Source organism: Poecilia latipinna, unplaced genomic scaffold (assembly GCF_001443285.1).
Source record: "Poecilia latipinna isolate Pla-1442-1.1 unplaced genomic scaffold, P_latipinna-1.0 Scaffold385, whole genome shotgun sequence".
In the NCBI taxonomy this organism is placed as follows: domain Eukaryota; kingdom Metazoa; phylum Chordata; class Actinopteri; order Cyprinodontiformes; family Poeciliidae; genus Poecilia; species Poecilia latipinna.
Window position 1 is genome coordinate 249628 of NW_015113001.1, and position 27994 is coordinate 277621.

General features: G+C 42.9%; 3 protein-coding genes and 1 long non-coding RNA gene across 10 annotated transcripts; 3 read left to right on the plus strand and 1 right to left on the minus strand.

Annotated features, from left to right (window-relative positions):
* The first annotated feature begins 1595 nt into the window (after window positions 1-1595).
* On the plus strand, window positions 1596-3142 carry LOC106950202 (prostate stem cell antigen-like). Of its 5 annotated transcripts, none has more exons than XM_015036890.1 (4): window positions 1596-1893; window positions 1966-2054; window positions 2511-2645; window positions 2719-3142. In XM_015036890.1, exons 2-4 carry the CDS (start codon window positions 2009-2011, stop codon window positions 2922-2924), a joined length of 387 nt encoding a protein of 128 aa, XP_014892376.1. In that variant the 5' UTR covers window positions 1596-1893; window positions 1966-2008; the 3' UTR covers window positions 2925-3142. The 5 variants fall into 5 exon arrangements, with proteins under 5 accessions (XP_014892376.1, XP_014892377.1, XP_014892380.1 ...); XM_015036891.1 differs by having other exon boundaries at window positions 1596-1886; window positions 1959-2054; XM_015036894.1 differs by having other exon boundaries at window positions 1596-2054; window positions 2497-2645.
* A 749-nt stretch (window positions 3143-3891) lies between these two features.
* LOC106950216 (zona pellucida sperm-binding protein 3-like) lies at window positions 3892-7540 on the plus strand. The gene is made up of 8 exons (XM_015036915.1): window positions 3892-4633; window positions 5298-5413; window positions 5497-5600; window positions 5997-6171; window positions 6250-6355; window positions 6447-6532; window positions 6615-6688; window positions 7212-7540. Exons 1-8 carry the CDS (start codon window positions 4145-4147, stop codon window positions 7409-7411), a joined length of 1350 nt encoding a protein of 449 aa, XP_014892401.1. The 5' UTR covers window positions 3892-4144; the 3' UTR covers window positions 7412-7540.
* Window positions 7541-8374: 834 nt separating this feature from the next.
* Window positions 8375-27180, minus strand: fli1rs (Fli-1 proto-oncogene, ETS transcription factor-related sequence). Of its 3 annotated transcripts, none has more exons than XM_015036916.1 (10): window positions 26988-27180; window positions 19316-19518; window positions 18201-18370; window positions 13967-14170; window positions 13301-13387; window positions 11222-11293; window positions 11031-11093; window positions 10415-10462; window positions 9843-9929; window positions 8375-9256 (listed from the first exon to the last, which is right to left on the minus strand). In XM_015036916.1, the coding sequence occupies exons 1-10, from the start codon at window positions 27003-27005 to the stop codon at window positions 8733-8735; spliced, it is 1476 nt and encodes a 491-aa protein (XP_014892402.1). In that variant the 5' UTR covers window positions 27006-27180; the 3' UTR covers window positions 8375-8732. The 3 variants fall into 3 exon arrangements, with proteins under 3 accessions (XP_014892402.1, XP_014892403.1, XP_014892404.1); XM_015036917.1 differs by lacking the exon at window positions 26988-27180 and adding an exon at window positions 26512-26800; XM_015036918.1 differs by lacking the exon at window positions 9843-9929.
* On the plus strand, window positions 19498-20642 carry LOC106950218 (uncharacterized). The gene is made up of 2 exons (XR_001425566.1): window positions 19498-19581; window positions 20046-20642. It is a non-coding gene; the product is annotated as an uncharacterized LOC106950218 (long non-coding RNA).
* Window positions 27181-27994: the final 814 nt, after the last annotated feature.

Below are 27994 nucleotides of genomic sequence, written 5' to 3' on the forward strand. Positions count from 1 at the left end.
TCAGAGTTTCTCCCAGTGTTTTATCAGCCTGGCGGGCCACCAGGCTTTGCTTCCCCCCCACCAGGCTTTGGGTTGTTGTTTTAATGGGGATTTTTCTACACCAGTGACAGTAAAGACAGATTAAGCTAAAGGTTTATAGTTGAGGCTTTGAACTGGCTGAGGAGTTGTGAACCGGTTGTGTCGTCCCATCAGTTGCCCGTTTGCTTCACACGCTAAGGTGGAATAATTTGCTTGTCAGGTTGTAAATATTTACGTTGAAACAGGTCAAAGAGAATTCAGAGTAACGGCTGTTAATTAATGGAGATGCTGATTGTTGCTCTCATATCTTGTCTGTCAACACAACAGTGGTCCTTAATAAAGAAACCTGTAAAACAACAGATTAGTTACTTGTGTGCTAAATAGATGTTGGTAGTGATATTATGTGAGATATTGAAGCCGTGTAATATTGGTGTATATTAATCATATCCTATCATTTCAGTGACCTGCTCAGTTCGGTGGACACACATTTGATAGTCTGTCATGTAGACGTCTGTATGGAAAATGTCTTATAAAGGTAAGATATTGTCATGAAAGGATTAGTGCAAACATCTGCGATAGTTTTTCATTTTAAATGGATTCTGATGAAGGAAGTGATATTTTGTGTTTTTGTCGTGTATAAATTGTTCCAATGCTAAGCATAACTCCTATAAGCTTCCACTTCAGTCTCGTCACTCAAAGAATGACGTTAATTATTATGAGACGATAATAATTAACGTTAACACAGCCTGCTGTAGTTTTCTGTTTGTAAACATCAGGGTAGAAGTTTTAGACGGTAGCATCGACGGACAGACAGCAAGGCCTACCAATAAATGTCTAAATAAATGTACACTGATGATACCAATAAATAAATAGATTTGTAGAAAACACTGCAGAACCACAAGGTTCTGACAGAACATGCAGTTTGGAGGATTTTCTTTTCAGCTCAGGTTTTTAGTTTAGTTTTAGTTAAGATGTTTGAGACGTTTAGTGATTCTCTGAGTGAAAATAAATCAGAAAATGAGAATCAGTGCAGATGTTTGTCCTGTAAACGTGGTTCTGGTTGCTGGTAGAGCCCAGGATGTTCTGCTGCTTCATTTTCTGGCTTCACTGGGAGATAAAAGCTTTGATATATTAATAATATATTAAGGGATTTTATCTAAAGTTCCTGTGAAAGGTCAGCAGCAGTTAAATCTTCCTCCTGGCGTCTAAACGCCTCCAGGTTCTCTGCCGGGTTCTGCAGGGTTCTGTACTGTGACCCAGCTTGTTCTGGTTTCGGCTTTGTGAACCTCCTCTCTGCAGCTGAACCGCTCAGCTTGAGACACACAGATCAGATCAGAACAGGTTGATTAATTATCCTTAGATAATAAAGCTAATATTTATTAAACATTTATTTGTGTTTTTCCTCTTCATGAACCAAAAGCAGAATCATTTCTCAGTCAGCTTCAGTTTCAGGCTTCCAGTCATGAGACTGCAGGTCACTTGATTTCCTCCTCCACGACTCAACGTCCTTCATTACCAGAAGAGTCCTGATTTAATTAGGCCGCCGTGTCTTTAAGGCTGCCTGCTAACGTAGATCTTCGTCACACAGAAAGTGACCGACAGAACCAGCTGATCTGAACTGGCTGCTTGTTTTAACGCTGAGCAGGAGAATATTTCCTCTGCAGCTGCACAGATCAACCCAGGACACTAATGAAATCAGCAGCAGGTGGGGGTGGGGCTTCAGTGAGTGATCATCAGAACATCAGGAGGAACCAGTTGAGTCCAACGGTCAGAACCTGCAGCCGGGTGGACGAGCTGAGCTGCTCCAGCGCCTTCAGCATGCAGACAACTGGCAGCCTGTCGGAACCGAACCGCAGGAACTGAACCGGACCGAACAGGACCGGACCGAACTGGACCCCAGGAACCGAACCCCAGGAACCAAACTACAGGAACTGGACTGAACCGAACCCCAGGAAAGGTTTTCATCCTCCCTCCGCTCCAGAAACCATCCATGATGCCCCACCTTCTGCTGCTCCTGTGCTTCCCTCCAGCTGTGGGTGAGAATAATACCAACAACTGATCTGTTTGTGTGCAGGCTCATAGAAATCTGCCAATATAACATAATTAGCATGATGGGGTCAGTGATGATGAAAACAACTGGATTAAATCTCTGATTTTTAATCGATCTGGTTGTTTCCCTTCAGTTTTTGTTCAGTCCATAAATACAAATGGGATCATTTAGATATAAACATGCATTTCTTATTGTTTTATATTCCTACAGGACTGAGCAACAATAAACAGATGGTTTATTATTTAGAGTGACGTTCTGCAGAGCGGTTCTGAGCAGTCAGCAGGATCTCAGTGTGGAGAATCAGGCAGAAATTCTCATAAAGGGAACGAAGCTGGAAATAAGATGCTTCAGCTGCTAACTGGAAAATAATCTGATTATTGTTGCTTTTTATGACACTGTGTTACTTTATGTCATATCATCATTAAAAGCATGAACAATGCAGCCTGCTGTCCTCCAGTCTCCCTGTTCTGCTACACCTGCGTGTTTCCGGCCATCTCTCCTCTGGACTGCATCCGGTTCCCTCTGAAGTGTCCGCCGGGGCAGGTGTGCCTGTCCAGTCGGGCCGTGGGGCAGAAAGGTGAGCTCCCCTCGGGTTGCTGGGTGGGTGAAAGCAAATGGAACCCGAGTTAATGGACCCGGTGGTTCTGCAGGTGACCTGCGGGTGGTGCTGTACGAGAAGAGCTGCGTCCTGCCTGCGCTGTGCGGAGTCACTGGGGAAAAGTTCGCTCTGGGTCTCAACTTCACCTTCATCAACGAATGCTGCAACACACACCTGTGCAACGCGGCCGGCCGCCCCGCCGGGCCCCCGCTCTGGACGGCCCTGCTGCCCCTGCTGGCTCTGGGCTCCGCTTGGTGAACAGAAGGACATGAAAGTTTAAGTGAAACTAAAAATACTCTCTGAATTAAAAGGCCGGATTCTAACAGCAGAAACTTCATAAATGATTCCAACCAACTGAGATTTTCCTGTTTTGGTATTTTATTCAGATTTATGAGCAACACAAAGTCAAGCAGGGAATCTGAACCGGAGGAAACAGAAATCCTCCTTGGAGCCAAAATATTAAAACTCATTTGATGAAAGATCATCTTGTGCCTGAAATGTGATTATATGCTTATGATAAATGATTTAGAGTCTGAGGCTGGATGGATGCTGGAATGTTACCATGATGTTTAAATGTCCCAGAAAAAAGGCTTGGCTCCAACATTCATGCAACAATTATGAGTTACTTTTTGTGTCCAGGTTTGTGGATCAAATTCAAAATAACATGAAATAATCTCAGAAAAACCCATAAATAAAAGTAAATCAAAGAGAAGTTGCACATTTCAGTTGGACTTTGATAAATTCTTTCACTTTATGTGGAGTTCGGCACCAAACTGGACTTTTTACTGAAAGTGTAACTAATCAAGCTGGACCTTTAGAACCAACAGGACCATTCAGCTGCAGTAGCAACACTTCAACCCCAGAGGGCAGCACCGACACGAGGTTAGGTCAAATATTACAGAATTAGTCTGAAAAGTCTCAAAAACTTTTTATATTATGTTGCACAAACAGACAGCAGCAAATAAAATAGAGCAAAAAAAAAAAAAACTGCAGAAAAATATCGGACTCATTCCGTCAACAATGTTTAGGATTTTATTGCATTATTTTGGTCAAGTCTGAACTTTCTCTGCTTTGTGTTTATAGATTAAGAAGAAAATAGTTAAAACTGTTGTAATTTTTACCAAAATTCAAAAACAGTTAAAAACACACTACATGAATATTAAAATGCATAAATAAGTACATTTACTTAAACTGTTTTTTTTTCTTTTTGTCTAAAGTTCATATATTAAATGAACATAAACAGTGTTATTATGCAGTGAAGGAGTTTATCATTAATGTACTTTTACATAACAGATTTAACTGCAGACCTCAGAAGAACATAGAAAAGAATTTTGTCTGAAAATTTCTTCTGAATCTACATTTAAAGATAATCTCTGTTAGTTTGGATTATCGGTTTGCTGCATTACCTGACGCTGCCAGTGAGTGGCGCCACCTGCCGTCCTTTCACCTGCAGGTGTTCCTAATTGGACTGTGACATCATGAGAGGCGGCAGAGCCGCAGCCTCAGTTCTTCTCATCATGGTCCTGCTGCTGCTCCTGCTGCTCTGCGCCCGCCAGACGGTCCAGAGCCCGAACCGAACCGCCTCGCTGCAGCCCCGGGCCCAGACAGCCACCCTGCTGCAGCACAGCCACCTCAGCCTGCCCATGTACCTGGACTCGGACCTGCCGCTGGTCCGGAAGGACTTCTTCTCCCCGGCCAGAGGCAGCGGGCAGGGCGGCTTGCCGCGGCCGGTCCGGGAGCTGCTGCTGCCGGTGTGGCCCCGCGCCGGCGGCCCGCCCAGCGTGTCGGGGGCCGCCGTGTGGATTTCCTGTGAGCGCAACCGGATGCAGCTGCAGGTGGAGCGGAGCGTCCTGGGCTCCGGGGAACCGGGCTCTCACCTAAAGCTGGGGACCTGCGGGGTCAGCAGGTCCACTGAGGATCGCCTCTACTTCGAATATGATCTGCGCATGTGCGGAACCCAGCGTACCGTGAGTCTGAAACGCAGCAGGGATGCTTCAAAAATCAACCACAGCGTGATTTAAATCTGATAGAATCAGGAATCTCCTTCCCTTTAAGGTCTGACCTGTTAATTCCAGTTTGACCAGAAAAAAAAACACACAAAGCAGGAAAAACTGCATGTTCGATGTGGCAGCTTTGATCGACATGAAAATGAAGGAATTACAATATTATTTTCTTTATAAAACACATAAAATCTTAAGAGAAATATTATATGTGCTTTAGTAAACTGGAGACGACTCAAGCTGCTGGTTGAAGCTTCTAGCTGAACATTGTGACTGAACAGATCCAGTAAAATCAGCTCATTTCTAATCTGATCGATTAATCTGTGGTTTTTATTGTTTCAAAGTTTTTAAACTTTTTCAAATGTTTGGACATAAAACTGAAATGGTGCAAATATTCCTGTTCAGATTGTCAAAAATATTTAAATGATCATTATTTGTGTTTTAAAAAGCTGCACAGAAAATTAGTCAAACTCTTCAGAAGTAAAATGTATGGAGAAAACATGTTTTTAATTTAGGTAATTACAGCTGTCTGCTGTTTTAATTTCTAGAGGAAGAAATCCAGTCTCTCAGCTTTAGATACAAAAGTTCAAGTCCAGCAGTTCAGATCAAAACTTCTCTGCTTCACTTACAGATGATCAATAATCGGATGGTTTTCTTCAACATGCTGCATTACGACCCTCCGAAGCCAAAAGGACCAATCAGACGAACGGCGCCGTTCAGCGTGCCGGTGGCTTGTTATTTTAACAGGTCGGATTAAAACGGGAAGAACTCGGCCTTTTATCACGGAGCTGAAATCATGTTGGGTTTTTTTTTTTTCTTTAACTGTTTAGGTTTGTTTATTCGTATAAAGTTGGATACTCTCCAAAGGTGCAGATGCGGAAGTTCCTGAAAAAATTGAAGAAAGTGGCTAAATTTGTTCTGACTCCAAGAAACGGTAACGATCCTTCTGACTCCAGTTTCCTTTAGGATGAAAGACAGTTTGTTTTCTTCAGTCAAAGTTGCTCCTTTGTGTTTGAACTACAGACAGCTGAGATAAACACAGAGAGCTTTTAAGTTCCTGCTGGCGGTGCCAGGCTATTGGATCTCCATTCTACTGCTTTTCTTCTCTCCTGACTTTCTCTTTCTAAATTGGAATAATTAACAGAACTCTTAATTTTATTCACTCACAGTCCATCTGTTGACTTTATCTCAACATATTTCACAACTTCAGACAAGAAGTTAATAATTATATTTCAAATTGAATGTCAAAAATCATTAAATAAGCTCTTTATTTCCTCCCTAAATGCTAAAACCATGGATTTCCCTGCGGTGTGTTTGACCCGGCCTCCAGCCCAGTGGAACAAGCTTTCCGGGTCGGATCACTTTCTCCTCGGTGAGCCGGTGTTCTTCGCAGCTGAGGCTCAGTCTTTGTCCAGAGATGAGCGACTCTACGTCCTCTCCTGCTACGCCACTCCAGAGGAGTCCCCCACCTCCACGCCTCAGTTTCCAGTCATAACTAACTTTGGGTAAACCTCAGCGGCGTTTGTTTTCAGGTTTCTAAATGAGCCCATGCTGACAGGTTCTCCCCTCTCCTGACGGTGCAGATGTATGGCTGAGAGTAAGAACAGCCGCTCCAGATTCATCCCACACAGAAACGACGCTGTCAGGTTTTCTGTTGACGCCTTCGTCTTTAAGGGAGTGACGGGTCGGGTCAGCAGAAATATCTAAATATCTTCGTGTTAAATAAGCTGCTGCAGCTTTTAGAGGTGAAATAAAAATGCGTTTTTCTCCTGTGCTGCAGCTCTACATGCACTGCAGGATGTTGGTGAGCGCTTCAGAACCGACACCGATGGCAAAGTCCTGCAACTATGACACCAGAACCAGAAGGTTGGTGGATTATTTTCCACAGAAATAAATAATGATTCATCTCATTTCGATGAATGGACCCGTGGTTCTGGTCGTTCTGCAGGTGGGTGGAGCTGTTCGGGTCCAACTCTGTGTGCGACTGCTGCGATTCCAGCTGCAGCCCGGATGGATCCGCAGGTCTGTTGTGAACTATCCAGTTTTTAATGATCTAAAACAAACATAAAGCTGTTTTAGTGAACATGATGAAAGTTTTCCTCCAGCAGAAGGTTTTCTGTCGCTTTGGTTCCGGTCCAACTCTGATTTCCAGCAGTGGTTCTGTTCTGAGGTTGTTGGTTAATATTTTAATAGTCTTGGGAGAGAGGAGCAGCACAGTGTGCTGTTTGGTTTCTTCAGATGAAAATCGAAGCGTAGACCTGAATGAATCGGCGTGGAGCCGGTTCCCTCCATGTTTACCTAAAAACAGTTCAGTTCAAAGTTCCCAAAGACATGAGCTCCTCTATCGACAGGGTTAAGCTCAGTGCTGGTCATCGCTGATGTCATATTCTGGTTTATTCCACAGAAACAAACTGGTTCTGATTAGCTCTTGTAAATAAACTTCCTCTACATGCAGATATTTTTCTTTTTCCTACTTTAGCAACGCAGCTGTTTTGTGATCAATGATGCATCTGACTGAAAGGTTAAATATATATTTTATATTCAGAGACTGAAGTCGTCAGCAGCACGTCGTGGACCACAGATCCTAAAATGAAATCCAAACCTCTGAACAAGGAGAGCAACACGACGGCGGCCAGAGGAATCCCAGGAATAACGGGGAGGACCGAGAAGCTGCAGGCTGAAGAGGAGGAAGAGGAGGTGGGTGAAGGGCGCCTCCCTGGTGGAGGGCGAGGAGAACGTCTCTGAACTCCAAACTTTGACGACATCTTTGATTTTTGACTGAGAAATTTGGTGAACTTAAACTTCTGTTTTATTTGACTTAAGTTATTGTTGCATTTGCAAAACATGGCAAATAAAACAAATATTTGAGTGAAATCAGTGTTTGTTTCTGACCAGGAAGTAAAACCACAAAGATTTTATTTATTTAACTTTTTTTCTGCTTGTCTTCGGTGGGAACTGCGTCCTGAAAAGTTTCTGATCGGATAGAGGCTAAATAATCTGTTCCAGGTCAGTGAACTCACCACGCCAATGCACCAACAGGTGGAAGTTGTTACTGAAGAGGAAAAATCAAGTGTTCAGAAATTTAGTGGAATTTTAAACTTCTAGAGAAGAAGAGAAAGTCTGTTGGGTTACGAACTTAAAAACTCTGCATGCTAATTATGCTAAAGGCTAAGATGCTAAACACAGTTTAAAATGTCAGCTGGAATCATTTTGGATGTCGGTGAAATCCGTCTTACTGCAGAGCTGGACCTGCTGCTCTCTGCCACACAGTGTGACGTCTCCTCTGCTTAAGGCTCCTGTAGGTAGGATGAATGAATGTTTGGAAATATTTATGACCGTGTAGAAGAATGCAAAGAATCTGGAAATTTGATGCTCGTTTTATTTTGCAGCAAGAACTTAAAATGTGTCTGATAACGGAGTAAAGGATGCAGATTGTGGTTCTGTTGGGTTTTATTTATAGATATTTTTTCATGCAGAAACATCGCTCTGTAACTTTGAGCTTTTTGTTTTTTAATTTTTCTTTTACTATGAACATTTAAATGCTCACAGTTTGAATGTCAAGTTGTCCAGAAAGTAGGAAAAGTATTTTAGATAGAAATGAGAATGAGCTAAAGCTGAACTGATCAGTACTTTTAGTTTCCCTGAAGTTTTTCTTTAGCAGATAAATTAAAAGATGTTAATATTCTAACAAAAGAAACCAAAGGCTTGTTTCAGCTACAGATAATGCATAAATGTTTTATTGTTTCATGAAAAAGATTCTGTACAGATTGTTTTACAAAAAGTCATCCTTAAATGTGACAACTTTTTTTTTTTTAACTGAATAGAACAATCATAAAACGGCTAATAACAGGCGCTATCAAACAAAACTACTTACAAACTGAATGGAAATGTTAACTGAATGCATACACTGTGCCGTCCGTAGTCTGAGTCCAACCCCTGGTTCTGGTTCTGAGCGGGGAAGTGTGATAATGCCTCATGGACCGTAGCGTCATGTTGCCTTCTGGTTCTGGTTGAGACGGGTCAGCTCAGGTTCAGCACTCGGGTTCCCCTCCGGATCGTCCCGTCATCAGTAGTACGAGCTGAGGTGGGAGTGAGCGGCCGGGTGTCGGGTCATGGCCGACCCGGGGTAGATGGGGCTGTTGGCCGAGTTCCAGTACGGCGATGGGGAGCCAAAAAAGTTCCCGGGGGAGACGGACATGGGAGCGGGATGTCCGCCCATGAAGTTCATTTTGGGCTGGTGGCTGTGGTACTGCTGGACGTAAGACATCTCAGTCTGGTACTTGACGATGCCGCCGTCCGCCCCGTGGTTCTGGTGCGCCTGCGAGATTCCCTGGAAGTCGAACTTGTATGCGTAGCGCTTGCCGTGAACCTTGGTCATGATGTTCTTGTCGTAGTAGTAGCGCAGGGCGCGGCTCAGCTTGTCGTAGTTCATGTTGGGCTTGCTCTTGCGCTCGCCCCAGCGCTTGGCCACCTCGTCCGGGTCGGTCATCTTGAACTCGCCGTTGGTGCCCTCCCAGGTGATGATGGCGGCGTTGTTGCTGTCGGACAGCAGCTCCAGCAGGAACTGCCACAGCTGGATCTGACCGGAGCCTGGCGGGAGACACGGAGCGTTAGGCCACGGCGGGACGACGGCGGTTCGGACCACTGAACAGCAAACCTTTGCCAAAAAACTCACATTTCTGAGCTCCAAGTCAAAAATGTGCGAGAACAAAAATGTTCAAATGTCAAAACATTTTGACTTTACGAACTTGGAAAATCTGTTGGAAAATTTCTGAGACTACTCTCTAAATATGAGGGTTTTTTCTGGAAAATGTTCAACTTAAGTTTTTTTTTTCCTAGAAATTTTCAGATCTCTCCAAATTTCTAAGTTTTCAAGCTCAGAATTGATTTTCTCGGTGGTTCTCTCACGTTGTCGACTTTTAGAGCTCAAGGAATTTGCTTGTTTTTCTAGAAAATTTCTGAGATCTAAAAATTTCTGAGCTTTTGGTGAAAATCTACTCCTTACATCTACAATGGCCCTATTAAGCCGCCATACAGGTTTATTCTTTCTCCATCTTAAGCACACAAGCAGCCACCTCTGACGGCTCTATCAGGTCAGAGGTTATTCATTTCACCAAATGTGACCTTTTCACTGTGAGGCTTGGAGGAGGAGCAGGAAGCTGGGGCAGAAACCTACCCACAGGCCTGTGAGCGCTGGGGTCAGGCAGCTTGTACGGACTTTGTTTGCCTGTTCGGTTCTTGGATGAGCTCAGGACTTGGCCTTCTGTGAGGAAACAGAAGGGCAAACGGTCACTTTGGTGAGATGGACGCCGGGTTTCGAGTCCGGCTGAATAGTCCAAGGTTTGTGAAGGAGTGAAATGACCTGGAAGTGTCTAAACGGCCTCGATAAGAGCTGGACGGCTTCTTTACATGTGGAGGAAATGAGCTTCAATGCTTCCTAGACCCTCTGAGGAAACGGCAGACCATCCTTCATGGATCAAACTTTGAAGGAGATCATGCTCTGACTGAAAGCAGAAGCAGTCGAACTCCTGTGGATTGTAAATTTTCTCCTAGAATAAGGTCAAAGGTCGAGGAGAACGTGATGGATTGGAGGTTTGACTATTCAGCCGGATCCTTGGTCCTGGCGTGAACTCTGCCAGCCCTTTTCTGGTTGTTTTAATTTTTGAAATGATTTTGCCAAAGCAGACAGTGTAAAGGCCTCATTTGTTCCATGTGGGTGTTTTCTGTTTGCTGCTTTGGGAGCCTTACCTGGATTGGCCAGCCGGCTGCTGATCGGCCCTAACGTCTGATACGGGTCTGCAGAAAACAAAGCAACAGTATTTTAAACATGTGGACGTTAATTATTCCTTCAGGTTTCACAAAGTTCTCATTCTGGATCTGATGAAATCAGGGAAACTGGCTACCATTTTTGTTTTTTTGCCATATAAAATTGATTTTGCAAAACTGCAATGGAAACACTGTTTTTGCATCACGAGTCTCCTGGTCAACAGCCAGATGTTGCTGCTGGCGCGGTGCAGGACGTCTAATGACTTATCATGAACAAACTTATTCGCCTGTCACTTTAATTTATTTAATGGAATCGCCACAGTTGCAATGCTTTTTTTTTTTTTTTGCCCAACATAGCTTAACATTGACACAATGTTGCACAGATCTGTAATGGAAACGCAGCTTTTGCTGCCTGGTTTCAACCTGCACACCCTGACCGACTCTCACCAAGTTGGTTTTTTAGGATCTTCTGAAATCAAGGAGAACTATCTCACATCAGACCGGCCCAACCTGTCTCTAACTTTGTCTCCTTGTTTCCAAAGCATCGAGTTTCCATCAAAGCCACTGTGGCTTTAGTGAAGGCAGAACCTGTTTGTACCTTGGATGATTCTGGGCGTTGGATCCGTCACCCTGCTGTTGTGTTGGTGCTCGATTGGAGAACCTGGAAACCAGAAGGTGGATGTATTACATATGAGGCCGTTTGATCATCCGCTGCGAAACATTTTTATGCAAACGTGGCTCTGTGTTCATGCGTGAGTGAACAGTCACACGGCCGGCCTCGCTGCCTACCTTTGGGCACCGTGGGCGTCATGGTGTTGGTCGGCCAGCTGTTCCTGCGGCTGATCTCATCAAAACTGCTTTCTGCAGAAACACAAAGGGGGAGAAATGGATCAACTGGACGATGGTGCCAAACGTGTTTGAAGTGGAGCCGGCTCTGCTGGGGAAGGAAGCAACCGGAGACCGACCCGATAAGAGCCGAGCTCTGAAGATGACACAGACTCTCTTCTTGGGTGAGCCTGCTTTTGTTTCGGGCCGCCAGCAGATGAAATGGATTGTGTCCCAGGAGCAGGACCCATACCCCCCATTTCCTGTCACGGCGCAGCTGTTTCCTGTCTGAAACTGGCTGTTGAGTTTTGGACTCGTCACAGTTTTTGTCAACAGGAGTTTGTGCCGTACAAAGAAGGCCTTCAGCCCTTCGATACCATGTTAACGTGTTTCTGAAACTCAACACGTTATTCTTAGATCCCTAAATCAATCAAGAAAGTTCCTTACAGCTTTTCTCTGAGTTTTATTTCACACCAGACCGCGTGACTCACAGGAAATGGTGGCAGTTGTGAAATGCAGAAAGATCTTTTGCATGAATTTGAATTGTGCAAAGTTCGAAGTGACTTCTTTCCCTTGAGGGGAAGTTCTTCTAATCCATCCAGCAGATAGACGGGCCTGACATGGAGACGAACTGCAGCTCATCCTGCAGAACATCCACATCGTCCATTAACTCTTTAACGCTGTTTAAATGAAGATGTTAATCTCTGTGGCCTGTGAGTCGTATTTAACTGAGCCGAACGTTTCCAGGATGTTACTCATTCTGCTCAAACGTGTGAAACTCGGCGCCGACGGTGCGCGTTCAGCTGAAGCTGCTCTGTGAAGTTTTCCTCCATACCTGCCAGGTAAATGTTCTCCAGAATGTTAAAACACTGAATCAGTGTTTGGCTGAAGCTGACCACAGACCATCTTCCTCCATCTCACCCCAACCGAACCCTCTGCTAACCTCAGTCTGTGCATCAGGAACCATTCTGTGGTCTCCGCCTTCTTCCTCCCTGCCAGCTTCGTCATTAATTAACCTCCAATATTTGTCTTCTGTGAATGTCCAAACCGCCTGAGCCCGACTTTCACCACCACATGTTTGACTCCAGGAGCTTTAATTATTCAGTTCCTCCATTTCCTGCTTCTTTTTCTCACTAAGCGTCACAGTTTTGATCTGTGAACATCAGAGAAGAAACAAAACCTGCAAATCACCACAACTAGTCGACTACGGAGGATTAGACTCTGTAACTCATCATTAAACCAGATTTTGCTTCAGAGGTTTAGAGTCCATCTAAACCGTTTAGATATCAGAAAATGAGCCGAATTTCCAAAAGAAAAGACTAAATAAAATGTATTAAAGTGAAGACAGTTTTCAAACTGTTATGGAAAATCATAATTGACCAAAAACTTATGCAGGACAAATTTTTTCTTGATGTTTTTTAGATTTAAGTGTTGAATTAAAACAAAGTTCACATCAATAATTTTGACTGTTTAAAAGAAAATAAAAATATGAACTTCAGATCTTAGAGAAACCTGGAAGCCAGTAACGGTCAGAAGAATCCTGGCTGATGAATCTGGTTCTGGTTCTGGTTCTGCCCCAAACAGGTTGTTAAAAAAAATGTTCTTGGTGTTCTTTAAATTAAGGTATGAGCTCAAAGTGACATAAAGATGCTTAAAATCAGAGGCCAGCAGCGAACCTCAGTGAATATCTGCTGGTTTTCTGTCCCAAACTGTCAGAAAAGAGAAGTAGAAAAATTCTCATTTTGAAAGACCAAACTGATTTTCCACAGTTTCTTTCTGTCAACATGCATGAATGTAAACAATGTTAAACATAAATACTGTAGAGGCTGAATAACTGGGGCCCAAACACACGTCCCTGAGGGACATTCATCAAGCAACTGAAGCAAGATTTGCTTGAACTCCTAAAATTGACCAGTTTTTTTTAGGTAAATGATGTCAAACCGTTTGAACTCTTTTAGAATCGTGTCTGGCCTTTGCAGTTCCTCAGAAGCTAATATGTAAGGCTGCATTCTGATTTTTGTGTGATGAAAGTGGAAATCTCACCTGCTTTCACTTGCAGCCTGGGCTGTGGAGGCTGTGGTGGAGGCGTGTTGTTGGTGGGCGTTGTGGCGTAAGAGAACGTGGGGCTACCTGAGGCGACACATGAAGAAGAAAACTGAAGTTTTTCCTGCTCCAAACATCTGAATCCAGAAATGAGCTGCTGGTTTGCAGACGGCTCTGCAGCCTCAGCTGGAGTTACTTCTTGAAAAGCAGCTTAAGTGTGACTGTTGCAGTGATTTGCAGAAGCTCGATCAGCTGCATCAATGGCAACATGACAGGGTCATGCAGCAAAAGTCACATTCATGATGAACCTGCATGTTTACCAGGCTGAGGAGTCGACGACCACAAACATCGTTTCCAGTGCAGCAGTTCACAGCTTCATGCACCTGAAAACATTCTGCTGCAAACATCTTCACACCGCGGTATGTGTGAATGTTCGGTTTGATTTCTACCACTTATCAAACTAGTTAAACTAAATGTTTTATGATGTGCAAGAAAAATCTTTGTTTTTCTGCTGAATTAAAGGTTAAAATTTATTCTAATTCACTTAAAAAAAAGTGGCTGATCTCCACCTGAAGAATGCTTTAATAAAAACTCGACTCGTCTTCAGCTTGATCTCTGAGTAATGAAGTGAACCAGAGCAGAACTGTGGGAGTGGGGCGGTCTTACTCTGCCGGAGGTAATTGAGGTGAGAGAGCAGGATGTCTGCGTTGTAGGCCGACGTCAGCCGCATCATGTCGTCTTTGGTCATCTTGCACAGCGCCTTGCCGTCCAGTGCCTGGAAGAGCGAGACGTCCACCTCTTCCAGGACATACTCTTTAATGGCCCAGTCCAACCACTGCCGCACGTGGTCCTGGGTCCAAACCTCAGGATCTGCAGAGCAGGAGGAGGAGGAGCTGCATGAACTCTGGAGAGAATCTGGATGATCATAAAGTACTGAATAGAAACAGTTACTCCAGCAGAGGTTTTCTACTAAAATCAAATAAGGTGCAAGCGGAACATGCTAATTCATGATGCACATGTATTTGTATTTTGAGACGCGTTAACATCAGTAAAGTGAAACAAAAGATGGAGTCATGCAGAGAAGCTGAGCAGCAGCAGCATGAAAGTGCTGAATAACAACGGAAACTTGATGCTTGTGATTCTGATGCTGATTATAAGAACGAGCTGAAGACAACCAAGCAGTGAAAACAAAAATACCTGAAACTGCCCTAACACGCTTAGACCTGCAGTATTTTATCAGTTCAAACACTAAACATATGCATGAATAGAAGGCAACATCTAGTCTTTATCTCTAGTAAAATGAATGGTTCACCTGTAAATGCAGCCAGTGCTACAGATTCAGTAGCGTCACATTTAAGGATTTCAGCTGAACAAGCTGCACTGAGTTCTGACCGATGATAACGGGAAAAGTCCAGGAAGGAGAATCTCAAATGGCTGCAAGTTGTGAAAACTGTTTGGAGTCATTTCTAAACATCTGCAGGATCATCGGTTCAACTGAAGGTCCGGTTGTTCAGGCGGGTTCCCGGGTGGAAGAGGAAGTGATTCAGGGACCCATCAGAGCTCAGCGTCACGATCCACAGAGATAAATATTAAAACAATGAAAGATCTGCATGGTTTTATGGTGGAAAGAATATTTATAGATTCAAAGTAACTCGTTTTCAAATCTAAGAACACTATGGGAAACATGGTGGTGGCAGCATCATGCTGTGGGACTTTACATCTGCCAAAGTCGACAGAAAACTTTTCATTTCTTTACTGAGTCAGAATCCTGATCCAACATCAAACTGGTTTAAATGGAAAAAGGATCGAGATCAATTTGATTATTTAATACAGATATAAACACATTTAACTTGTAAAAGCACAATTTCTGATATTTTCCTAATTTTATTTTTTTTATGCACATTAACTTTATAATTCTGTCTTGATTCCTTATAAAACACATTGACAAGTTCAAAAAAACAATTTTAGTCACAAAATATTTGTAAAAATAAAAATTGGATAAAAAATGTATCCCAATATTTCAGATTATCAAACTAATTTTAATATCAAAGGTAACCTGAATAAACGGATTAATTTCTATTCAGAGAAACGGAAACCTTGAAACTAATTCCTCCTTCTGGTAAATCATTAACTGTGATCAACTCAAATTTTTGTAAATCAGTTTAGTTTTACTGATTAAAGGGGTAAAATATTCCATATGAGTGGTTGGGTTTAGGGTGCACTTACTTTTCACATACAGCCTGATTGGTTTGGAGCTTTTTCCTTATTACATCATTTAATAATCAGCTTTTTTATTTATTTAGGTCACCTTCAGCATTTTAGTGACCAAAAAGCAAAAATAGAAGAAATCTGTCTGAGGGTGTGAATACTTTTTCACTTAACTGAAAAAGTATTAAAATTTAGTATGAATGAATGATGACTGTTGTCTGCATGTTGACTCATTAAATCTCCTGTGGATTATCATGAGGAATGTTGGAGTTTTTCTGCCAGTAAAACTTTGACTGGGCCAGTGGAATGTTTCCAGTGTGATTCAGGACGCGGCTTTCCAGAAGCGAACAATGCGGCCGTCATGTGAACGGCCGGTGGAGCTGGACGGCAGCGTGAGGGGCGCCACGCCCTGGGCAGCTGATTGTTTCGCTCCACACATGCCGCCTGACGCAACATCCGGCCATTATGGAGCAGAGAAACGCGGCTGGTGACTCAGTCTGACTGCGGCAGGGCAGCGCGACCCGCAGAGCGAAGCTAAACGATGTTTAAAACCTGGAATAAATCAGACATTCCTACAAAGAAAACTGGAAATGTATCTGAAAACTTCCAGAATTCTTTTTCCCAACTTTTCTCCATATTTGTGTTTTTTTTTTTAATCTAATTTTATAGTTTAATGTCTGCTGTTAAAGCTACAAGCTGGTGGTGTTTTTCATTTTAACAACTGGACCACAATAACAAAAACTGATACGTTTAAGGAAGTGAGGATTTCCACAACAGGTTTTCACTAAAATACAGAAACAAGATTAAAATTCTGGATTGAACGTTTTCTGGCTGCTGACATCACACCAGGCAGCGTCCTGCTGTAACTCCTGATGTTTGACTCTTAGTTTTAGTTTGTTTCAAAATTCAAAATTAATTTTAAAGGAGGTAGGCAGAAGTAAAAACGTATTTCATCCTTTCATTTATATCTTACTTTTTACATATTATTTATTTAAAGGAAAAAAATAGAAACTCTGTGAGTTTCAGGTGTTAAGAAAATGCATAATAATAAAGTACAAATGTGATTTTAAACCAGTGAAGAGTAAAGATGGAGGCAGTCAGACGTTTAGATCATGTGACCTGAGCCTGTTGTGATGTCATCAGAAGCAGAAGTTGTGTAAGATTCAATTTCATCACAACTAAAGAGATTTACAACAAAATGCAAAAACAAATGAAGAAACTGGCCGTGGATGTTTTGTGGGAAACAAATCCTCTCAGATTTCTCCTGTTTGAGCTTTTTTAGGTTTTTATTTCCTGTGTTTAACCAGGTAAACCCTCTGACATCCAGATCTCATTTTTATCCCATTTGTTTGTTTTTCATCCGGACCGCGACAGGCCGGGACCCGTCTGACAACACGAAGCAGGTCAAAAGATCTAAAAAAGTAGCAAGTGAGAAATGGAGTCACAGACGTCGGTTAGAGCTTCGTCAGGTTCTGGGAGTCCAGTTAGAACCGTTACACATGGACGGAGAACCTTCTGAGGCCGACCCACCAGAACCAGTCCAAGAAGGACATCTAGAGCCTCTCTGACACAGTTAAGGTCAGAGGTCACGATTCAACAGTCAGACAGAGAAAATGGGCTCTGGTAAAGCAGAGTGGGCCGACGCTCCTCCACAGCGGCACTGCGCTCATCAGCAGCGGTTAGCCTCAGGGGCTGAAAACTTTTAGCCTCAGGGCCTGAAAACTTTTAGCCTCAGGGGCCGAACATTTTTGGACCGACGAGTCGCATAATAATTTAAAAAATACTTTTTTGTTTGTTAAAATTAGTTTGATTATTCTAAACATTTAAGTGGGACATAAAGGCAACCAGAACAAAGTTTTACTGTCAGGAAAACTTGATCACAATAATCAGGAATCAATGAAGAAATCAATTAATCACATGACAAATTGAAACAAACTCATTAATTTCCATTTACATGATTTATCCTTTTTTTCTCTTTGTCTGAAAACTAGATGATAGAAATGTTCATTCTCAACAAAGACTTTTATTTTGAAGGTCAGTTGTTTTTTTGTTTTTTTACAGTCACTAAATAATTAATTTGATTTATTGTTTCTGTTGTTTTGCCTTTTCATTTTGGATATTTAAAATGTCTTGCTGCCCCCGTATTAAAGGTTTATTGATGTTTGATGATGTGTTCTTGCTTTATTACGCCACCATAATATTAGTTGAAAATGGTCTCACAACATCAATATTATCGTTTATCTCAATAACTGCTGGGACGATTTATCGTCCAGCAAAATGTATGTGACCGCTGTACTTGTGACTTTCATAAAACTTTAGTTTTATGATTTATTAAGAAGCATCAGATGCAGGTTATTTATATTTATTTCTTTACAGAGCAGAAAAGTGAAGCTGGGAAGATTAAAAATAATATCTGCGCCTGAAACGGCTCGACCCCGTGACGTCACGCTGCAGCAGGTTGAGCCGCTAAATGTTGCAGCAGCCTGCAGCAGCCCATTGCAACCTGCAGCAGCCTGCAACCTGCAGCAGCCCATTGCAACCTGCAGCAGCCTGCAACCTGCAGCAGCCTGCAGCCTGCAGCAGCCCATTGCAACCTGCAGCAGCCCATTGCAACCTGCAGCAGCCTGCAACCTGCAGCAGCCTGCGGGAGGAGGAGGATCAGTGATTCAGTTCGCCAGCGGTTGGGCCTCACCTGCCGGGACGATGACCCTCTTCTCCTCGGTGGGGTTGCTGCTGGGCGGGGTGGCGGTCTGCGGGCTGACCCGCGGCTCCGGGTAGGACGCCTGGTACGGCAGCGGCGCCCCGTCGCTGCTCATGTGGCGGGACCGTTTGGTGACGCTGCAGTCCACCGGAGACCCGCGGCTGAAACACAAACCCGGTTCCCTTCATCACTGCAGATTTCAGGTGTTTTATCTGAACTGAGGCGGCGCAACTGAAGCTCATTAAACCCGGAGGGGGAAAAACTGCGGCTGCTAATCTCTGGCTGCAGAGAAGATTTTGCAATATTAGTGCATTTCCTCTTGCAGTGTTTTATCTGTTGGTGACAGGAGATAAAATTAGCTTCTATCTGAACGAAACGTTTCCACTGAGCAGGTGACCACGACAGAAAATGACTTCAACCACATAAACAAGTTTTTATTTTTTACCACCAACATTCACCACCGCAGATGTTTTATTCTTTCCTTTGCCGACAGGTAAAAACCTCACATCCTTAGTTTTAGTCGTGTTCTAGTGAAAATAATCTTTATCGATCAGTTATCGTTAATTTGCTTCCAGTGAAGCGCGGAGACATGAACTTTCTGTCCGAAAGTTGCGATATGAAAGCTGAGTCAGTTTTTTACTTGATGTTAGTTTGATGTCCTGTTGCAGTAAAAGCAGCTGCTTAGAGCTGCAGACAGAAACATTGGAGCCAAACGGGATCATGAAGAACAATTCAGTAGAGATTAAACCAGAGACGATTTATTCAAATTAGTATGAAAACAGTTCCCGAGATTTGATTTACAGCCATTAACTATTAAACATGCCAGTTTAGTATTAAATGTATCCCGTTTTTATTAGTAAATTACACTCAGACGTCGCTCCAGCAGCTGCTTGTCAGTAATTGCTTCCTCTGACGGCCATAATGTGTATTCCTGCAGTTCGGGTTAAAAACAGAACAAAGAAACAATCGGAGCGGTCCGTTTGGATCCTGAACAGTAAACAAAGAATTTGTGTCTGGAAAAACCCGGGTGTCCACACCGGCAGCCAGCCCATCCGGGAACCCGCCCCCCCGCCGCCGCCCCTCTGCGCGGCCCTGGCCTGGCTCACCTGGTCCCGTTGACGTGCTCGGATCTCTTGCCGGGGTTCTGCGCCGCTGAGCCCACCCACTCCGACTCGGCGGGCTCGGGGCTCGGCTTGGAGGCCTGGCTGAAGCCAGGTGACGTCATCTCGCTCTTCATGTGCATGGCTGGCGCCGCGGAGAAGTTCGGCTCGAATATGGGCTGATCTTCACTCACCACAGAAAGCGCTTCCTGCCACACAGAACCAGACGGTCACGATCCATGAAGCTCAGTTTTTCCAGAACAGGTTTGAAGGTGACGTTAAGGAGGTTTTCACTGTACAGCCATTTAGTTTGAGATCATCATATTTTCTCTGGTAATTTGGATAAAATTTTAAAATTGAAGCAATTTATTTTTTCAAGATTCATCTAAATCTGGTATACTAAGTTTTTAACAAATACATTTTAAATTGAAATGCATTTCGGTGTATTGTTCTGAATTTCATAAAGGTTTTCGTTAGCGTTAGCCTCCAGGAGCAGCTCATCTGTATTTATTTAGCTTTTTTATTTTCAGGAGTCAGAATTTCCTTTTAATATACAAATATTCTAAAATGTTGATTAATAAACATTACGGTACGGCTTCAGCTGATGAACAAGTTTATCAGAAAATGAAGTGAAAATGAAGTTTGGGTGTTTAGCAGAAACTTGGACTAGACCGTGACTTCTAATAAAAACATTGACTTTAAAAGTGTGTTTTGGTAAAGGAAGTGTGTGTTGCAGGGTGTCGGTGTTTGGAACATGCTGTCAGCTTTCATCTCAGCTGTTCGATCCGTTACTTCATCACTTCATCGCCTGCCACAGAAGAATCTGAACCAGGATCCAGACAACTGGATCCTCTCACCAGACCTCCAGGTCCAAACTCTGCTAAGTAACATTTTCATACCATCTTGTGTGGCTCATAAATTACCATTCATGAAATTGAAATGAATGTTTTCAATTCAACATGTTAGGTCTTATTGGAGGTCCGCCATCTTTGATTTCAAAATGGACGCCATTTTTATTCCAATTCTGTTTCTCAGTATATTTGAAATTGACCAAAACCTCAGAAAGGTCATGAACTCTGGGAAACTATCAGAGGTTTTCCTGATGAGGCTCAGGAAAAGTTTTCGGTTTCCTGCATGAAATGAAAAATAACTCGAAGCATAAAACCGTTTTCTGTCTGTTTTTCTGAGGACAACTGTTGTGTTTTGAAAGCTTGTACTGTTATCGCCATGGAAACTATCTCTGGCAGGTTACAGGAAGTGATGTAAGTCAGACTTTTCTGAATAAATAAAACTTGAAGATTGATTTTGATAATTAAATCGGCTGTTTTTAGACTTTATCTTTTCTTCTCCTTGAATGAATATTTAAAAACAGTTGAAGTTTCTTTCAACCAGAGTGACTCTGTGGTTCTGATCAGCGCCAACCCGGACCAGGTGGGTCAGCTTTCACGTCCTGACCTGAACTGAGCCGCTGTCTGGAGATCCAGACGGAGGTTCTGGTTCTGACTGGTCCAGTTGCTGCACCAGAACCACAGGAACTTCTTGTCTTTCCTGACAGGCTGAGCTTAACTGTCAGTAAATTTACAGTTTCTTCAGACAAATGCAGAAAAAAAGGTTCTGGGTTCTCCGGCTTCCTCCCAGTCCAGACACACCACTGTCAGATTAACTGAGATTACGGGGATTAATCTGGATTCTGTTGGACTGATTTGGACTTTGGACCTGCCTTCAGATGGTTCGTGTTACTTTGTGCAGATTTGGAAGACCTGACAGGAAACCGTCAGAGGCTTTATGTTCATTTTAGATCCAGTCTGAGTTGGACGGTGTTGAACCTGTCGGCTTGGTTTCCTCTGCAGAATGAAGCAGATTCTGCTGCGTCTGGCTGAACTGCTGGAGCTTTTCAAGCATCTAAGAAAAACTCTGAGCAGCAATGTGAGAAGCTTGGTGCTCAGAAATAGTGTGAAAGCAGCCAGCAGGTTTTCTAATCTCACATGACATCAGTAACCTTAACCACACTTTTATTTAGTCGTTAGGATCGGGGGCTGCTGGGGGGAGGGGGAGGCTCAGGGCGGAGTCTAATTCAGATTTAACTCCGTCTTCCTGTGTTCCTCCACAAACCGCCCTGAGATGGCACTTCCATCCAGCGGCCCGTTCTTCTTCTCTGCTCCTCAGATGGAGGCGATGGAGGCAGGGGGAGGGGGGAGGGGTGTGGGGGGCGATGCGTGTTTGTTTAGAGGAGCCCAGCATTGTCTTCAGGCCTCGTACGTCAGCGCTGAGCTTTTTCAGTGGCCTGCAGGAAGCCGGGCCGCCATGTGCACAGGAACCTTTTGGCACAGGCCAAGGGAGAGGAAATGGAGGGGAGGGGGCACAATGTACGAATGTGGGTCATTTTAAAGCTGCAAAACAACTCTGAAAAAAGATGGGGGGGGCTCATTGGACAGAAAGGAGAGCTCAGGCCTTTTGAAGTGCCGCCATCGCATTGTTCTCTCCTTGTGTTGTTGTGTTTTTAGCTCAGTTGCTGCCTGAACGCTGGAAACCACATCTTACTGCCTGGCACCAGCCGTTCAGGCGGCTCCGCAGCGCTGCAGTGTGTGTGATCACACACACCGCTACAGCCTGCTGCTCCTGGCTCTGCAGCAAGCTTCATGTTCAGATTCAGCTTTAGCTTCAGCTTTAGCTTCAGATGAGTTGATGACGCATTACCTCGCTTTGTGAGGCTCCGCCCCCTGCAGGTTGACCGAGGCAGCACCTGCTGCAGGCCTCAAACATCCTGCAGAGGCCTGATAACATGTTTCACGTTTCTTTATCAACATATCGGAGCTCAGTGAGGCCTGAAAAATAACTTCTTTGTTCAGAAGCAGCAGAACCAGCATGGGCGGGTTCATGAGACCAGCAGAACTTCAGCTTCTAGAACCTGAAGATCCATTAAACAGAGACCCAGAGCTGCTCAGGTAAAAGTCTACAGAGGCTGAACCCTGGTGTTCAGTCGATGCTGTTGAACCCAAAGCCCCCCCACCCACACACACACACACACACACACACACACACACACACAGCCTAGGCTGAGCTGGATCTCTGTGATTCACTGCACCAGATTATTCAACGAGTTGCTTCTTGGATTTTTCGGCTCATCGTTGCATCAGAACGCTACCATGTGTAATTTTTACACAATAATTCAACAAACTGCAAACTAGAGCATCTTTTATATCATATTTAATATTAAAACATTTTTTAAACTTAACAAAGTAAAAAAAAATCTGTAAACAATTTAATCTCCAAACCATCTAAACTTTTACTTTTAAAGTTTTTCCATGTCCGGATGTTTCAGGTTGATCAAACTTTTTCTGATGTTTTGATTAAAATAAAAACATCTCAAAGTTTTTAAAGTTTTCAAACCGCATGAACTTTTTCCTAATTTCTTCAGTGAGTTTATCAGACGAGCACAAAGTGGAGTAGAAGGAAAATGATTCCTGGGCTTCACAGTTCAAGAAAAGAATCTGAAAAGTGTGGCGTGCTCCCCTGAGTGGACAGTTTACAGAACCGCCTGGTCCGATCTTTGTTTCAGAACCTCAGGCAGACTGGATGGAGTGCTCAACGTCTCTCCTCAGATCCTCAGTGGTGTTTAGGTCTGGACTTTGACTAGGCCATTCTGTAATTCTGGCAGAATGCTCTGGTTTTCCTCCAGGACTGAGCTGTCCCACAGCATGATGCTGCCACCACCATGTTGCATCATGAGGAGGGTCGGTTTAATTGGATGTGCCGTGTTGAGGTTTGGTTTCAAACCAAACTTCTGGCCTAATATCCATAACGGTGCAACTCTGCAGCTCCTCCAGGGTTGCCATGGTTACCTGACCTGCTGCTGGTTCTCCAGCAAACAGAGAAATTTCTCGCTGTAACGTGACAAACGGAGGGAAAGTTCAAAGAGCGAGAATCAGTCAGTGAATTTCTGCTAAACTTTCATCTTTGAAAAAAAACAAAAAACTAACCTTGAAAGTTTCACTGCCCAAGTTAACCACGGATCAGGTTTACTAATTAATGTTTCTGTTACAGGTGAATAAATATCAGCTGCTGCTCCAGGTGAAGATGTGTGTAGAACACACACATTTTACTCAAGAGAAGCAAAACTTCAACAGAACAAGAAACGACTGAAGAGTTAAAAACATATTTGGTAAAAAAGCAACACAAGTAACTGAATAACTGATGGAAACATCAGTTATTTAATATTTACAAATTACATCATCAGATGGACCAAAATGTAAAGTTATATGGAGATTTTAAATGATGATGGAGATGAAAATAATTCATAGAGATGACATATTTATAAAGTCAGAATTAGGCAAAAGACCAAAAAAAAAAAAAAAATAAAAAAAATCCAAATTTCCTTTAATATAAAGTTTGTAAAACTTTAACAAAACCTGCAGGTTTGTTCTTCCTTCAGTGAAGTTACTGTAGAGGAGCCAGACATTTTACTCAACTCTAATTAAACTTAATAAAGTAACTCAAGTAAAGGTAAAAGTACAAAAACTCTTAAAAGTATTTTTCCTCTAAAACTGACTGACCAAAGCAGGCCGGAGCGTCAGTTTCCAGCTGACCGCTGTGGAACATGGATCTGTTTCTCTTTCTGCTGATCAGTCAGGCTTTCTCTGCCTGCAGCCTCTTCACTCTGTGCAGAAGTGAAACTTTGGCCTGAAGGCGGGATAAAAACTCACTTGTGACTCCAGACTGAGCAGAGCAGTGAACCCTGAGGAGTTTCCTTCTTTTAACAGGACTTTATGGATTTGTGCCGTTTTGCTCTGCAGAGTGAAGGAGGAATCAGGCCTGCGCCTTCATCTGCGCCTTCATCTGCGCCATCATCTGCGTCTCTGCGTCTCTCTGCACACTGATACAAATATACCAAACTGTGGCCTGACCGCCGATGCCACAACTGACTTCCTGTTCAATGTGTTTCAGGCTGTTGCTCGGTGACACAAAACAACTTTATAAAAAACAACATGACCCTGTTGAGGCAGAAGCTGATGTCCTAAAAATGTTCTGCGCCTGAACGCGCAGCGCTGCAGATCGACACTTTTCACCTGCTGCAGCACAAACACCGAGTCAACAAGGCTGTGAGACAACATGGCTGAGCTGTCGGCAGCGCTGCGGGTTGCACCATGCATGTCGCCCAAAGCAGCAGCAGCAGCTCTGAACGTGATACCAGCGGCTGCAGATGTCTGACTGCTTCACCAGAATAACGGCGCAGATCAGCAGATCTGCAGCGTTTCTTCATGATCTTCAGGCTCAGAAACATTTTAGGATTGAGAAGCAGAAAGAAGCAACAACACATCTAAGAGATTTAAAACCCCACCGCAAAATGTATTATATTCCTGGAAATTTTTTAGTTTTTTTATTTTTAAAAACATTTTCTAAAGTTTCTCTTTGTAGTCAGGGTACTTTTAGTTTTCATTTATGTTCCAGTTTATTTAAAATCATATAGTTTCCTTATTTTGGACATTTTTATTACGATAAACCACTTTAAATTGAGTTTTGGATAATTTAATCTATACAATTTTGTACGAATTTTACTATAAAATGTATTTTAAAAAATGTCAGAAAAGACAGAAAATAACAATTTAACGTTTTTAAACTTAAAATATTTATGGCAAGACAGCAGATAATAATAATAATAATAATAATAATAATAATAATAATAATAATAATAATAATAATAATAATAATAATAATAATAGAAAGTGTTATTTGTACTGTTACCTCTGATTTATTTTTTGTAAATAAATAATTGCCTGAGTTTCGAAACGTCTTCTGTGTAAAAAGCCACAGAAATAACAGCAGCAGCTCTGGAGGTTAAAGTAAAGAAGGAAGGACTTCCTCCGCCTGGAGCTCAGCTTGCGGTTCAGTTTTTCTTCTTGCATAAAAACCGCATTCATATCCATCAGTTTGTGACACAGTTTTAGGCCATCGAGTCTTTTACTTTTCACACCAAGATCTACTAAAAAAAACGAAAAAAAAAAAAAAAAAAAAAAAAAAAAACCCATTTCTGGTGCAGCTTTTTTCAGACACAACGACGTGAAAATGTTTTAGATCAACTGAAGGTTTGGTTTTAATTTAAGAAAAATTATTTGGAGATTTTTTTTCTAGATGCTGAAAGTTTGATTTCCTGGTTCGCAGCTCCGGATTTTTAAATGTAGATTGAAAATGTTTGAACTAATTTGTTCCTGTTGTAAATATGAAGCTGAATTTATTCAGCAAATGGAGGCAGGAGAGGCCTCAGATGGGGTTGTGTAAAGGCGCAGCCCTGCATGGCGCAAAAAGCAGAAGTAAAAGTCGCAGCGAGCTGAGTGTGCAAAAGGCCTGAGCGGCAGCGCGGCTTTCTGCGGGCTTTTCTCTGCGGCCCGGTTCGGTTCGTCCACCGACTCTTTCTGCGCGGCCTTTGTTGCCTTTCTGATTTTTTTAAAACTGTTTGTGTGTATGTGTGTGTATGTGTGTGTTCTCGGGTCCAGGGTGCGGAAATGTGTGCGGAAAGTCTGAGGTTTGAGACAGGAAGCCTGCAGAGTTCAGATAACGACACCTGACAAGCGCTCCCGTTTGCAGCCATAAATTCTTCTTAAAATAAACCCGCAAACACAATCTGCTCCGGAGAATAATCATCTGGAAAATAATAATCAGCAAACATTCCCGGAGCCAGAGCAGCGGATTCAAAACAGCAGAAAGTAGGAACAAGTTCAGATGAAATGAAGTTAAATCACACGCTGCTTAAATCAAACCGAACCCAGAAATGGGTCAGAACCTTTTAGTTTGTCGGAAAAAAAAACACGAAATGGGCGAAATATTAGTTCCTCAATCTGAGGGATTGTTTTTGTAAAGAAACTTTTTTTTCTGGTTTTACATGAAAATATTAAAAAGGATTTTATTTCACCCCGATAAAATCATCTCCAAATTAAAATAAATAAATAAATTAGTAATTTAGTTTGAAAATCTAAACAGTTTACATTTAATTTATCTGAAAAGTGAAATAAAAACATAATTCCAGTTCTGATGTGAATATTTTAGCTGAAACTCAAACTGACACATTTAAGATGAATTTTTACATTTTGACTTTTTCTCCTTATTGCGCAATAAGCAGCTTTGAGTTTAAAAGAGATGAAAAAGTAAATGTTGGACCAGCAGCGCAGGAGGACAGGTGGACCCGACAGGTACGAGCTGAGAAATACCAGTTAGCTTCTGGGAGCGGACCCCCCCGCTCCGGTTCGGTCCATGACGCCTTCAGGGACACCTGCTCTGCGCGCATCTGGCAACTCCCGCGGCCCTTCAGGGGCCCATTTTCCGTTAAGTTCAAAAACAAAATAATACTTAAAAAAAGCTGAGTGAGATTCACGCTCCGTGTCTCTGAAAGTGGCTCCGTGGACGGTGAACACGCAGAACTCAAAAGACAGAAAGAGAGAGAAAAAAACGCGCAAACTTGTGCAGATTCCGCTTTTTACGCGCGCAGCCGGCCACCAATTAGTGTTTTTATCTGAGTGTAAAGATGCAGCGGTTAGTTGTGTTATTATAGAGCCGACATACAACCACGAACGGGAAGGAAGAGGAAATTTTGTAGCAGAAGGAAAGAGTGGGGAGCCTCTCTCACTGCGCAGTCTGCTGCGGCCGCCCGCCCGCCGCCTCCAGCGGCTCCAGCGGCGCCTCTTACCTTTATGGAGCAGTCCATGTCGGCAGCAGCGGCAGCAGCCTCCAGCCCTCTGGCATTTAGTCGGTTTGAGGAGAAACTTGGAGCCAATTCAGCCTCTGACCTCAGTTCACTTCATGCAGCCTTGCATTACCTCTGTGGCGCAAACCATTGCACTCAGTTTCTGCTGCGCGCTCTAACCGGATGACGGCTCGTTTTTTTCTCGCTCTCTCTCTCGCCCTCTAAAATTGGGAAGTGAAGTCACTCTGAAGCCGCTTCTCATGAAACCAACACCTCCTGCTCACAAAGAACAACAAAAGCAGCTTTTTAAGCGCCACAAGGAGCCAACAGGAGCTTTATTCAGCTTTCTGGGGAAATGATGTTCGAGCTGCCGCAGAGCTGCGGGACTCCAGTAAAACACGTTTCAATGAAACTTTCTGTATTTGGGAGGAAATAAATGTAGATTAAAATGTGGAGCAGCTTAAAGAGACGGTGGGCTGGTCGAGTCTAAGCTCCGCTTTAAGGAAGTGAAAATGCTCAGAGTGAATGAATATTTCATCAGCAGGATGATTATTAAATATAAGCTTTAAATCAGCTTCCATCATGCGCTCACATTATGTTTATTCATTCAATTCTGACAGACATGCCTTCCTCTATGAACACATGAAAACAGAATTTATACTTTAACCTGAAAGTTATAAAATACCTGAAAAATATTTATAAATGTATTAAGGCTTTTTTCTGCTTTCAATGAATTAATTGGTATTTTATGGCGTGTGTAGCTGACAACTCTGGATTAAACAATAAAGTTGTGAAAAAATATATTTTTGCTGCAGGAGAAACATGTCAGCTTTGACTTTGTCTGCTTTACTGCAGCTGATCTCCTGGTTTATCTTTACATGAAGCAAAAGTTTCAATGAAACGAGTTCTGCAAAAACAACAATAAAAGTTGCCGTTGCAGACAGACGAGTAAAAAAGGACAGACTTCCTCAAGCTGGAACCAAATATGTGGTCAGAGTTTGTTCTTGCAC

What these genes read in the sequence shown, in the direction of transcription:
- LOC106950202 (XM_015036890.1), top strand. Translation starts at nt 2,009, where the DNA reads ATGATGCCCCACCTTCTGCTGCTCCTGTGCTTCCCTCCAGCTGTGG. An exon ending in GTGCTTCCCTCCAGCTGTGG is followed by an intron (nt 2,055 to 2,510) that starts GTGAGAATAATA and finishes TGAACAATGCAG; the next exon opens with CCTGCTGTCCTCCAGTCTCC. An exon ending in TCGGGCCGTGGGGCAGAAAG is followed by an intron (nt 2,646 to 2,718) that starts GTGAGCTCCCCT and finishes GTGGTTCTGCAG; the next exon opens with GTGACCTGCGGGTGGTGCTG.
- LOC106950216 (XM_015036915.1), top strand. Translation starts at nt 4,145, where the DNA reads ATGAGAGGCGGCAGAGCCGCAGCCTCAGTTCTTCTCATCATGGTCCTG. An exon ending in TTAAGGGAGTGACGGGTCGG is followed by an intron (nt 6,356 to 6,446) that starts GTCAGCAGAAAT and finishes CCTGTGCTGCAG; the next exon opens with CTCTACATGCACTGCAGGAT. An exon ending in TATGACACCAGAACCAGAAG is followed by an intron (nt 6,533 to 6,614) that starts GTTGGTGGATTA and finishes GTCGTTCTGCAG; the next exon opens with GTGGGTGGAGCTGTTCGGGT.
- fli1rs (XM_015036916.1), bottom strand. An exon ending in AACGCCCAGAATCATCCAAG is followed by an intron (nt 10,463 to 11,030) that starts GTACAAACAGGT and finishes TGTTTTCTGCAG; the next exon opens with ACCCGTATCAGACGTTAGGG. An exon ending in CAGCGCTCACAGGCCTGTGG is followed by an intron (nt 9,257 to 9,842) that starts GTAGGTTTCTGC and finishes GTCTCCCGCCAG; the next exon opens with GCTCCGGTCAGATCCAGCTG.